Source organism: Papaver somniferum, chromosome 8, assembly GCF_003573695.1.
Source record: "Papaver somniferum cultivar HN1 chromosome 8, ASM357369v1, whole genome shotgun sequence".
Classification (NCBI taxonomy): Eukaryota; Viridiplantae; Streptophyta; class Magnoliopsida; order Ranunculales; family Papaveraceae; genus Papaver; species Papaver somniferum.
Genome location: NC_039365.1, coordinates 52,323,412 through 52,335,447, shown reverse-complemented (window position 1 = coordinate 52,335,447; position 12,036 = coordinate 52,323,412). Strand labels below are relative to the sequence as shown.

Sequence of the window (12,036 nt, the reverse complement as noted above, 5' to 3'; positions counted from 1 at the left end):
ACAAGGAATAACTTGGATGGTACCAAAGACCAATATCCAAGCATCAATCAATATCAATCGACAACCAAAGGTCGTATTTCCAATTGATTGATTCAAACGCACAACCTATATTATTTCAATTATAAAGATAAAACAATATAATGCGGAAACTGAAATAACACAGACACCAGAAATTTTGTTAACGAGGAAACCGCAAATGCAGAAAAACCCCGGGACCTAGTCCAGATTGAACACACACTGTATTAAGACGCTACAGACACTAGCCTACTCTAAGCTAACTTCGGACTGGACTGTAGTTGAACCCCAATCAATCTCCCACTGATCCAAGGTACAGTTATGCTCTTACGCCTCTGATCCCAGCAGGATACTATGCACTTGATTCCCTTAGCTGATCTCACCCACAACTAAGAGTTGCTATGACCCAAAATCGCGGGCTTTGATAATAAGAAAATCTGTCTCACACAGACAAGTCTATTAAAGGATCAATCTGTCTCCCACAGATAAACCCTAAAGGTCTTGTTCCGTCTTTTGATAATAATCAAGGTGAACAGAAACCAATTGATTATCCGGTCTTATATTCCCGAAGAACAGCCTAGATAAATCAATCACCTCACAACAATCTTAATCATATGGTAGCGAAACAAGATGTTTCGGAATCACATACGATGAGACGAAGGTGTTTGTGATTAATTTTTATATCTTGCCTATCGGAAATATCAATATCAAATCATTCAATCTGATTGTACTCGTACGATAGAAGATGCAAGATCAGATCACACAACTACGATAAAAGTAGTATCGGTCTGGCTTCACAATCCAAATGAAGTCTTTAAGTTGTTAACCCGGTTTGAGAAAAGAAAACCAGAGGGTTAAAGGAGGATCGACTCTAGTATGCAAACTAGTATCACACGTAAGGTGTGGGGATTGGTTTTGCACAATATTAGATGTCTCCTTTATATGTCTTTCAAATCAACGTTTTTCCTTGGTCATAAAGCAAACAATATCCACCGTTAGATGAAAACCTGATTTAGATTCAAGATAATATTTCTGAACCGTTAGATCGAATACTTAGCTTGTTACACACACTTTACAATGCACACTTCTAGGTTTGTTAACCGTACCCAAACATATGCACTTGTTGGTTCAACAATAGTTAAATAAAAGGTTAGACATATGAGCATTTCATATCAACCATGTTCTTCTTCACCATAACTAGTTCAAATGACTCAAATGAACTAGTTAGAGAGTTGTTCAATTGAAAGGAAATCTTATGTACTACACAAGATACAATTGAAGCAAAGATGATTTGATTCACTCGAATCGGTTCATGAACTTTTATAGCCACGGTTTGCAAACTGCATTCCTTAGTCTTTATAAGTTTAAGTTCAGAAATCATCTTCAGATATATAACCTTTCTCAAGTTCGCAGACTAGGTTCGCGGGCTTAAGCAACCTGTAGAGTTTACAAACTCCAGTAGAAAATCTCGGCAAAGACTTTCCGCCGGTTCGCGGACTGGGTTCGCAGACGCAGCTAGTTCGTCAACTCCAGCAGAATTTCTCGGGATGAGAAGTTCGGCAGTTCGCGGACTTGGCTCACACAATTCTCTGGTTTCTCTTGATCAACAAAGTTCGCAAACTTTGGTTCAAGGAATAGGACTTATACATAAATGTGTTTCCACAACAATGTTTATGTCCACCATTGGTTATGTAATCTAAACTCTCATTTCAATCATTGAAACATTCTTAGAGGACGTTATGTAGTTGTTACACCATTTCTCGTCAAAGAAATTTTCAAAGTGATTGAAACATATCATGACTTTCGTCACTAGGTAAAGATAAACTTGATCGAAGCGAAAATCTTACCAACACATATTTCGAGATATAGATACGCGAGGTATACTCGGCTCGAAATACCAAATGTGTATTATCCAAGTCTATATATATATCACACGACTTCTTGTCTCAAAGAGTAGGAGATATAGTAGATAGACTTTTGAGTGACAGGTAAGTTCAAGTCTTCACATACCTTTTTGTCGAGAAGTTCCACCGGTTCCTTGAGTAGTTCTTCTTCTTGTATGATGAATCGCCATGAAGTCCTTGAGCTCAACTACACTTTCTATCCTAGTCTGAGACTTAGCTATAATAGACAATAAATCAAGACTTATAGTTTTGATCACTAACATTGACAAACATGCTTGAGATAACAACGCATGCGAGTTCGACCAAGCAATGCTCTAACATGTTTGACAATAATGCCGAAGGTAGGCACCTTCGTTATTGACTTTGGACCTGTCACCCCGCTGGCTAACCCTTGGACATAGGATTATCAGACGGTGGAGGTTAAGGCAGCGTTCCCGGATATGTGATGCGTTATTGAAATATTTACATGCACCCATTCCGCTGAACCACTGTTTTGTTGGATGGTTGGGTATCTCTTTCTGCTGGAAGCCTTACCCATGGTCCTACACTTATGGACGATGATAGGGGAGTCCTGAGAGATTGTATACGATTACTTTCCCCAATAGAAATTCTTCAAAATGCTTGTTTGATTGATCAAGTGAGGCCTGCAAATCCTCGTTCAGAGATAGAAATATGCCGAGCGGGTACGCTGCCTTCTTCTTATGGTGTTCTTCACGCAGATGCAGAGATGCGTTGCTTTATGTATAGTATGGCTTGAGATATCTTGCATTTCACAGGTGTCTGAGGACTTCTCCTTTTAGATTACGCAGGTAGTAGGACCCATTTCCTGCGATGTCATGTATTATAAACGGCCCTCCCCATGATGGTGATAATTTTCCCCACTTTTTCTCTCGCTAGTATTGTGGTATGGTTCTCAGCACATACTGTCCTTCTAAAAAATTTCTAAGCTTGACCTTCTTGTTATATTCTCTTGCTAATCTTCGCTGATAATTCTCCATCTTTTGTAACGTTGTCTCCCTTCTTTCTTCTAGGTCATCAAGCCTGTCAGCATAATATATGTAGTGAGGTTTTTCTCCCATGCTTCAGTCTTCGTGGTTGTCATGATAATTTCTGTCGGGATAACGGCTTCTGCCCCGTAGGTGAGGAAGAACGGTGATTCACCTGTGGCGGATCTTTGTGTTGTTCTGTATGCCCATAATACGTTATGTAATTGTTCGCACCATCGTCCTTTGTGTTCATCCAATTGTTTCTTGAGGATAATACCAAGGATTTTGTTTGTAGCCTCAGCTTGGCCGTTACTTTGGGGATAAATGGGGGTTGATTTGTTCTTCCTGATTTTGAAAGTATCAAAGAGCATGTCTATGTTTTTCCCCTGTAATTGCTTGCCATTACCGGAAACGATTTCTTCCGGAATGCCGAACCTGCAGATAATGTTTTGAAAAATGAATGTGAACACATCTACATCTATGATTCTGGATAAGGCTTTGGCTTCTACCCACTTGCTAAAGTAATCTGTGGATACAATCAAGAATCGTCTTTTCCCTGACCCTTCGATCAGGGGTCCAACAATACATATCCCCCATTTTGAGAACGGCCATGGGCTATTTACGGAATTTAGCTTTGTTGCTGGGGAGTGGATCTTCTTAGAAAAACGCTGACATTCTTCGCATCTTCGAGACATCCTTGCTGCATCTCGTATCTTCGTTGGCCAGTAATATCCTTACATCTTAGCTTTGTCAGCTAATGACCTCATCCCGCTGTGGTTGCCTGCGTCGCCGTAATGGATGTCGTTCAGGATACGATGACCCTCTTTCCTAGACAAGCACCGTAATAGTGATCCGAGGAAAGACTTCTTGTAAAGGATTCCGTCCCGGAAATCATATCTACCTGCCTTCGACTGTATCTTTCGAGCTTTCTTCAGGTCTGCAGTAAGCGTTCCTTCTTCAAGGAATAGGTGGATTTCAGTTCTCCATTCCTCTTCGTTGGTGAAGTCTTCGTCTTGATTTGCTCTTGATAATAATTCTTCTTCGTCGAAATCATTGTTGATATCTTCCACCACATCATCTTCTATATCCTCCCCTACATCGTCTTCACGATTGGCAGCGAAGGATTGTTGTGGGGTAATCGAAGGTTCGTATACTCTTGTTATCTTGATGGCTTTGATGCTTTCATCTTTCAGCATGGACGATATGTATGCCAGGGCGTCGGCATGCCTGAGATCTTTTATGCACAGATGTCGTAACTTGATGCTTGGTATCTGGGAGGCTAAAGTCTGGACCAAAGCCATGTATGCGGAGAGGGTGTCAACGTAAACATTGTATTCTAGTTCTATTTGTCGAATGACCAACTGAGAATCACTTGTTAGGCGTACATCAGTTATTCCCATCTCTATTATTAACCGAAGAGCATGCACCACGGCTTCGTATTCCACAATGTTGTTCGTATGCCCCTTGAACTCCAGTCTTAGTGCGTGCACAATTCTGTCTCCAGTTGGGGTGGTGATCATGATGCCTATGCCTTATCCTTCTCTGTTCCTTGATCCGTCAACGAAGACTTCCCATCGTATTTGGCTCGATGGCTCAAGTATGTTGATCGGATCTTTATGATCCTCTACTTCTTCGGGGATGTCCTTCACTTCTTCGTCATTGTCCAAGGGTAGGTCTGCTAAAAAGTCTTCCAGGACTTGGTACTTCTGTGCAGTTTGGATATCGTGTATAATATTAAATTGATCAAGATGAGTACTCCATTTCGCTATTCTTCCCACTTTCCCAGTGTTTTTGAGAACGTTTTCCAGCGGTGCTTTACAAGGGACACAGAATAATGGGTTAGAAAGTAGGTTCTCAGCTTCTGAGTTGCCCATACTAATGCTAGTATGAGTTGATCTATCTTTGTGTAATTTCTTTCTGCCGGATTGAGAGTCTTGCTGACGTAGTAGATTGGTTTTTCAACCTTTGTGTTGGTCTTAACCAGTACTGCACTGACTGCATCTTCGGTCGCTGCTATGTATAGGGCCAGTACTTCATCGGGATCAGGCTTATGGAGGATTGGGATCGTGGCTAGGTACTCCTTAATATTCTGGAAGTCTTCTTCACATTCAGTGGTCCATGCGAATTTACTTCCCTTCTTAAGGATGTTGAAGAAGTGTTTACATTTGTCTGATGATCTAGCGATGAATCTCCCTAGCGCTGCTACTGATCCCTTGAGTTTTTGGACCTCCTTCAGATTCTTCGATGATGGCATTTCCACGATGGCTTGGATCTTAGCAGGATTGACTTCGATGCCCCTCTTTGTTACCAGATATCCTAGGAACTTTCCGTATGTGACGCCGAACGTACATTTTTCCGGATTTACTTTCATGCTGTGCTTCCTCATGGAATCGAAGATATCCCTCAAGTATTTGTGGTGATCCTTGCTCATCTTACTATTGACGAGCATGTCATCGACATAAACTTCTAGAGTATTCCCGATCCATGGTTTGAAGATGGTATCAACCATTCTCTGGTATGTTTCCCCTGCGTTCCTCAGCCCAAAGGGCATTCGGGTATAACAATAGGGGCCATGTGATGAGTGCTAAAAAGTGCATATTTCTATATATTTTTCTTGGCATTTAACTCATCTTTTGTGCATTAATTCTACATTTTATCCCATATTCTGTATTTTCATTGTTTTCAAGAATAAATATTTTTATTAATTAATTTTGCATTTTTAGGTAATAAATAAAGTTTGGATGAATAGCGGAGCGAAAAGAGCAGAAAAGTAGTGAAAAGCCGGGAGGAATTACACAAGGAAGCCGTGAAGAATGTTGTGCACAAGACCAAAAGGCTAGAAGTGGGCTTGAAGAGGAAGAATTGTTCTTAAAGAAGATATGGGCTTGGCATACCCAAGGCCCAAAACCCTCACCCAAACCCATTTCCAATATCCATACCCGCATTCATCTTCAGCCGTCAGATTGGATCATCTCAGCATCCTACGGTCGCTTCATCATAGTGCATCAAAATCTGAAGCTCCTGAAAAACACTTTAGCACCTAACTCCATCTTGAGCCGTCAGTTTCGTTGTATTTTCGCATCCAACGGTCGCTCCTCGCTTCCTTCCATCTCGTCGTTAGATCGATCCATCATCTCCACATCCCACGGCTCATCCTCGCTGTTCATCCAATTTGCTACAACCGCCCAACACCCGAGCACTAAATATCTATACCCAAACCAAACAACCCCCTTCTCTCTTCGTTCATCTCCTTCTTCCCCTCTTCTGCAACAGCGACGCTGTCTCCATCACCACCACCATAACCCACAAATCACTCAACCACCACCACTCGAGCCATCATCACTTCTAACAACCAAGACCTACTTTTCTAGCCACTTATTACATCACCTCCTAATCGTTTCATCTCACAGGAACCCTAGGTTAGGAGTTGATGAAATAGGTGAGGTTAGAGGATAAATCGAAGGCATGGGTAGCATCAGCAGACGAGAAGGAAGCATGGGTGAGAGCTATCAGTCGTTTTCAAAGATTAGGTAAGGATTTTTTGTAAAACCCTAATTTCATAAATTGGGGATTTTTGGGGGAAAGTTAGTGTACGTCTAATTAGGGGCATGGGTGAAAGTTTTCGAGTAGTTTTCAATGTATTAGGTGATTTAATCTCACTTTTTGTCAGACCCTAATTTCACTGATTTGGGGATTTTGGAAAAAAAATTGTTGTAACTATAAAAGGGTGTTAGGGGTTGTGAAATTCGGCATCTCTGGGCTAGCCAGTGAGCAATATTTGCAGTTCAATATTAATTTCGAAATTCATTTTCAATTCATCCATGTTGAATCTCTCTTATGCATAAAGGTTGAATGTGAATTCTATGCTGCGTAATGTGGAGCATGTTTATACCTGTTAGTATCATGATTACAAGCATGTCCATGTTCTAATTCACTTGCTAGGGTTTAGAGGAATCTCTTGATCATATGCTAGGAATGTTAATGTATTTGTATGTTCTTTTATTGAGCTGAATTGCCTTAGGATGAATGCTTAGCCATTTGGGCTACCTGCTTGTGATCACCTGTGCTGTTAGAAGATAGCTGATACTAGGAGTGGAGCTAGGTCTTTGGCCAAGAATTCAATCCACTAGAGAGATTACCTTAAGCTAAACTAGCTAGAGGAGCTAAATGCCTGTGATTAGTTGTGCTGATTAAAGACAACTGATGCTAGGGGTAATTTGGTTAGGACAGTTAGTAGAATCCTCATTATAGTCTTTCATGAAAGAACAAGACATACATTGCATCATAATTTCCTTAGCATAGGGTCAAGTAGTGGAATCAAAATCCTTAGTACCTTCTTTTGAATTCAGATAACTTTAGAAATTTAGAAAACTTTAGCAAATCCTCCAAGTCCCTGTGGACAAACCTCTATTTACATTCTATCTTCATCAAGACCCTGTATACTTGTAGGTAAAACATAGGTTGTAGTTTTTAGGTCTCATTCCTTGAGCTACCAAGTTTTTGGCGCCGCTTCCGGGGACTCGGTAGCGGTTTGCTTGTTTTCTGTTTTCCTTATTCTCTTTTTTTTTCTTTCTTGCTAATCTTGCTTGTTCCTGACCTGCAACTTCCTTGTTTGCTCCTGCTCTTGCATTGCTCTTGTTCTCGCTTCACTAAGAGCATTGCCTTGCACTACCTTGCACTGAATGTTATTGCAGCTGCTGTTGCTGTTAGCTTTGTGGAGCCAAAGCTGCTGCCAAGCTGCTGTTGCTGTTGGAACTGCAGTGGAGCTGAAGTTCCTGCTGTTGCTGCTGTTGCTGTTGCTGTGAAGCTGCTGTTGCTGTTGTTGCTGCTCCCTCCTGCTTGCTGCTGCTGTGAAGATGCTGGTGCAATTCTGCTGAGCTGTTGATTAAGGTTGCTAAGGAAGATCCAAGCCCAACTGGGCTAGTGCAACAAAAAAGGATAAAAAGCCCAAATTTGGGCTTCCCTCCAAAAATCAAGTAAGCCTAACCCATCAGCTAACCCAACTGGGCCTCATTAAATTTCTTTGGGCTGTATTTAAGTATTTATATTTGGGATTGTAATAATTTTTGTTTTTCTTTTTCTTTATTTTCTATTTGGGCTTGTAATAATTTTTATTTTTCTTTTTCTTTTTCTTTTTCTCTTTCTTTTATGGGCTTGTAATTATTTGTTTGTTATTTTTTCTTTTCTTTTGTGGGCTTGCACTTTAATTTGGACTATAGGTTTATATCCCATCCATTGGGCTCCTAACCTTACAAAAACAATTCTGTTGGGCTTAGAGGCAACAAAATTCTGTTGGGCCGTGAGTTAAGATTTTTCTCAACAAAATTCTTCAAAGAACCCAAGAACCAAAGGCCTTTTAGTTGGTTGGGCTTTGTCCCAATTAATCCAAAAATTTTCTAAACCCATTTTAAACCAAAGTTTCTAACCCTTTCAAACCAAAAATTTGGGCTCTACATTTTATAAACCAAAACCCATTGTGAAACCAAAACCCAACAAAACCAAATTTTAGGTCGTGTTTTTTTTCATTGACTGTGGGCTTGTTAGATGTTATTTCATCGATCAATGATCTTATTAGGATATGGTTGTGACCTTTAGAGACCAATCAAACCGACTAATTAGAGTCAATCCAATAGACCCAATTGACATACCCACATCTTCTGAGGAAAACACACCGGACCAACCTGAGATAATGGAAGAACCCCGTAGTCTCAAGGATTACATGTATCCCACAAGGACAAGTCAACCCTCGTGCATTGTTTTACCAGAAGCTACTGGTCATTATGAGCTAAAATCGAGCACAATACAAATGCTTCCCGTGTTTAGAGGAATTGAAAATGAAAACCCTTACCATCACGTGAGAGAATTCGAGGAGATTTGTGGAACTATACGTTTCACTCAGATGTCTGAAGAAACCCTAAAATTGAGACTATTCCCTTTCTCTTTGAAGGAAAAGGCCAAGTCATGGCTGTATGCTTTACATCCACAGTCAATTAGGACATGGGACAACCTCACAAAAGAGTTTTTCAAAAAGTTCTTCCCTAATCACAAGACTGCGACAATTCGTTAAAGTCTGAACAACTTTGTACAATTAGAAGGTGAAACCTTAGCTAGATATCTTGAGAGATTCAATGAATTGTTGCTTAAGTGTCCCCATCATGGTTTTGAAAAATGGAGACTTGTGCAAATTTTGTATAAAGGTTTAGATGTCTCCACCCGAACAATTGTAGAGTCTATGTGCAATGGACTCTTCACAGATAAAAGTGCTGATGACTCTTGGGCTTTCCTAATTGAAGTTGCTGAAAAAACTCAACAGTGGGAGTCCATTCGTGAACCTAGAAAGACTACACCTGTAGATAAGGTCCATAGAATTGAGTCTGATTTTGAGGGAAATGCAAAAATGGCAGCACTAGCAAGAAGAATAGAAGCATTAGAACTTCAGAAAAACGTAAAACCTTCTACCACTGCTTTCTGTGAACATGTCGAAATGGCTATCTGTGATATATGTAACGGTTCTGACCATCAGGTCAGTGATTGTCTGGAAATGCATGCATTCCAAGAATCTAGGCTAGAACAGGCACATGCTATGTTTCAAAAACAAGAGCATAACCCTTATTCACAGACCTACAACCCAGGATGGAGGAACCACCCTAATTTTTCCTGGTCTAAAGGACCTATTCAAGGAGGACCATCTCAACCCACTCAAAGCTATCAAAACAATCAAGGCTATCAAAAAAATCCTCAACAGCAGTCGTACCCTCAATACACTGCTGACAAGAAATTGTCTAGCATCGAAGAGAGTATCAATCAGTTGACCCAACATCTGATGAAAAATGAGAAAGCAACTGATCAACGAGTCTCCGCTCTAGAACTACAGATGGGTCAAATTTGCGATGCACTGAATACAAGAGAAAAGGGTAAACTTCCTAGCCAGCCCCAACAAAATCCAAAGAGGATATTTCAAGCAGGCACATCATCTTGCAATGAAACCTCACCCGATCAAGTCCATTCCATTCCATCACCACTCTCCGAAGTGGTAAGATTGTTGAGAACAATGTAGGCATACCACAATCAAATGAATCTGAGCCAAACATATCATTGCCTGCACCACCAAAGAACACCTCCAACTTAGAAAAGGAGCCTGAGCACATTAGTGAAGCCGACAATCCCACTGTTGTGAATATCCCTCTAACTCCTAATGCTCATGTTGCTCCATATCCTCAGAGGTTAGTTCGCCAACAGATAAGCACCCACTACAATGAGATGTTAGAACTGTTCAAAAGAGTCAACATCAACATTCCTTTTCTTGAGGCAATTAAGCAAATCCCTGCATATGCCAAATTCCTCAAAGACTTGTGCACTCAAAAGCGCAAGATTAATGTGCACAAACGTGCTTTCTTAGCTGAACAGGTGAGTTCCATCATTCTGAACAAAACTCCACCTAAGTTTAGGGACCCAGGTTGTCCAACAATTTCTTGCACTATAGGAAACCACATGGTCAATAAAGCTTTATTAGATCTAGGTGCAAGTGTGAACCTCCTGCCATATTCTGTTTATGCGCAGTTAGGTCTTGGAGAATTGAAGCCAACACCCATAACTCTCCAATTGGCGGACCGATCCGTCAAAGTCCTCGAGGTGTAATTGAGGATGTTTTGATTAAGGTTGATAAGTTCTACTTTCCTGTAGACTTTATGTCTTAGACACTCAACCTGTACAAAACCCGGATAGTCACATTCCTGTCATTTTAGGACGTCCTTTCTTGGCGACGTCTAATGCGATCATCAATTGTCGTAATGGAGTGTTGAAGCTGTCTTTTGGAAACATGACTGTAGAGCTGAATGTGTTTAATGTTAGTCAACAGCATGTGAATCTTGATGATGAGGATGTACATGAGGTCAATATGATTGAGAGTTTGATACAAGATTCATTGACTGGCATTATGTCAAAAGATCCCTTGCAAGCATGTTTGGAAGATGTTAACTTGGAGTTGTATGATGATGAATACATTGGTGAAGTCCAATCTTTGCTCGAATCTGTACCTCAAATGGACATCACTAAATGGCAGACTACAGTGGAACAACTCCCACTTTCTGAGAAGTCTGTTATATCTTCGGATGAGTCTCCTAAGGCCAAACAGGAATTGAAACCATTACCTGATACTTTGAAGTATGCATTTCTAGGTCCTTCTGATACTTTACCTGTTATCATTTCTTCACGATTAAACATAGAACAGGAAAACAAGCTTTTAGGAGTACTTGAGGCAGAAAGAAGCCTTAGGATGGACCATCTCAGATCTCAAAGGGATAAGTCCCACCATTTGCATGCACCACATTAATCTTGAAGAGAATGCCAAACCATCTAGGGAAATGCAAAGGAGACTTAATCCTAACATGAGAGACGTTGTTAAGAGTGAGATCTTGAAGCTACTTGATGCGGGTATCATATATCCGATTTCAGATAGTAAATGGGTTAGTCCCATTCAAGTTGTGCCTAAGAAGTCAGGCATTACTGTAGTTCGGAACGAAAAGAATGAGTTAGTCCCTTCACGTACAACCACAGGATGGCGAGTATGTATCGACTACAGGAAGTTGAACACAGTAACAAGAAAAGATCACTTCCCCCTTCCCTTCATAGACCAAATGCTAGAACGTGTGTCTGGACACAGTCACTACTGTTTTCTAGATGGCTTTTCCGGTTATAACCAAATTCACATTGCACCGGAAGATCAGGAAAAAACTACATTTACGTGTCCATTTGGGACATTTGCTTTTAGACGTATGCCCTTCGGGCTGTGTAATGCACCTGCTACTTTTCAGCGTTGCATGATGAGCATTTTTTCAGACATGATAGATAGTTTTCTCGAGATCTTTATGGATGATTTCTCTGTGTTTGGTTCCTCTTTTGATGAATGTTTGGACCATCTGGTCCTTGTGTTGTCTAGATGTAAGCAAAAGAATCTGATTTTAAACTGGGAAAAATGCCACTTCATGGTAAACTCCGGCATAGTTCTAGGACACATCGTTTCGGAAAAAGGAATTGAAGTAGATAAAGCTAAAGTCGACCTCATTCAACATTTACCACAACCCCACTCTGTGAAGGGGATTCGATCATTTTTAGGTCACGCTGGGTTCTAC

General features: G+C 40.6%; 1 protein-coding gene across 1 annotated transcript; it reads right to left on the bottom strand.

Moving 5' to 3' along the window:
• Nucleotides 1–2,946: 2,946 nt before the first annotated feature.
• Nucleotides 2,947–4,305, bottom strand: LOC113305547. The gene is made up of 2 exons (XM_026554568.1): nucleotides 3,644–4,305; nucleotides 2,947–3,340 (listed from the first exon to the last, which is right to left on the bottom strand). The coding sequence occupies exons 1-2, from the start codon at nucleotides 4,303–4,305 to the stop codon at nucleotides 2,947–2,949; spliced, it is 1,056 nt and encodes a 351-aa protein (XP_026410353.1).
• Between the last annotated feature and the right edge of the window lie 7,731 nt (nucleotides 4,306–12,036).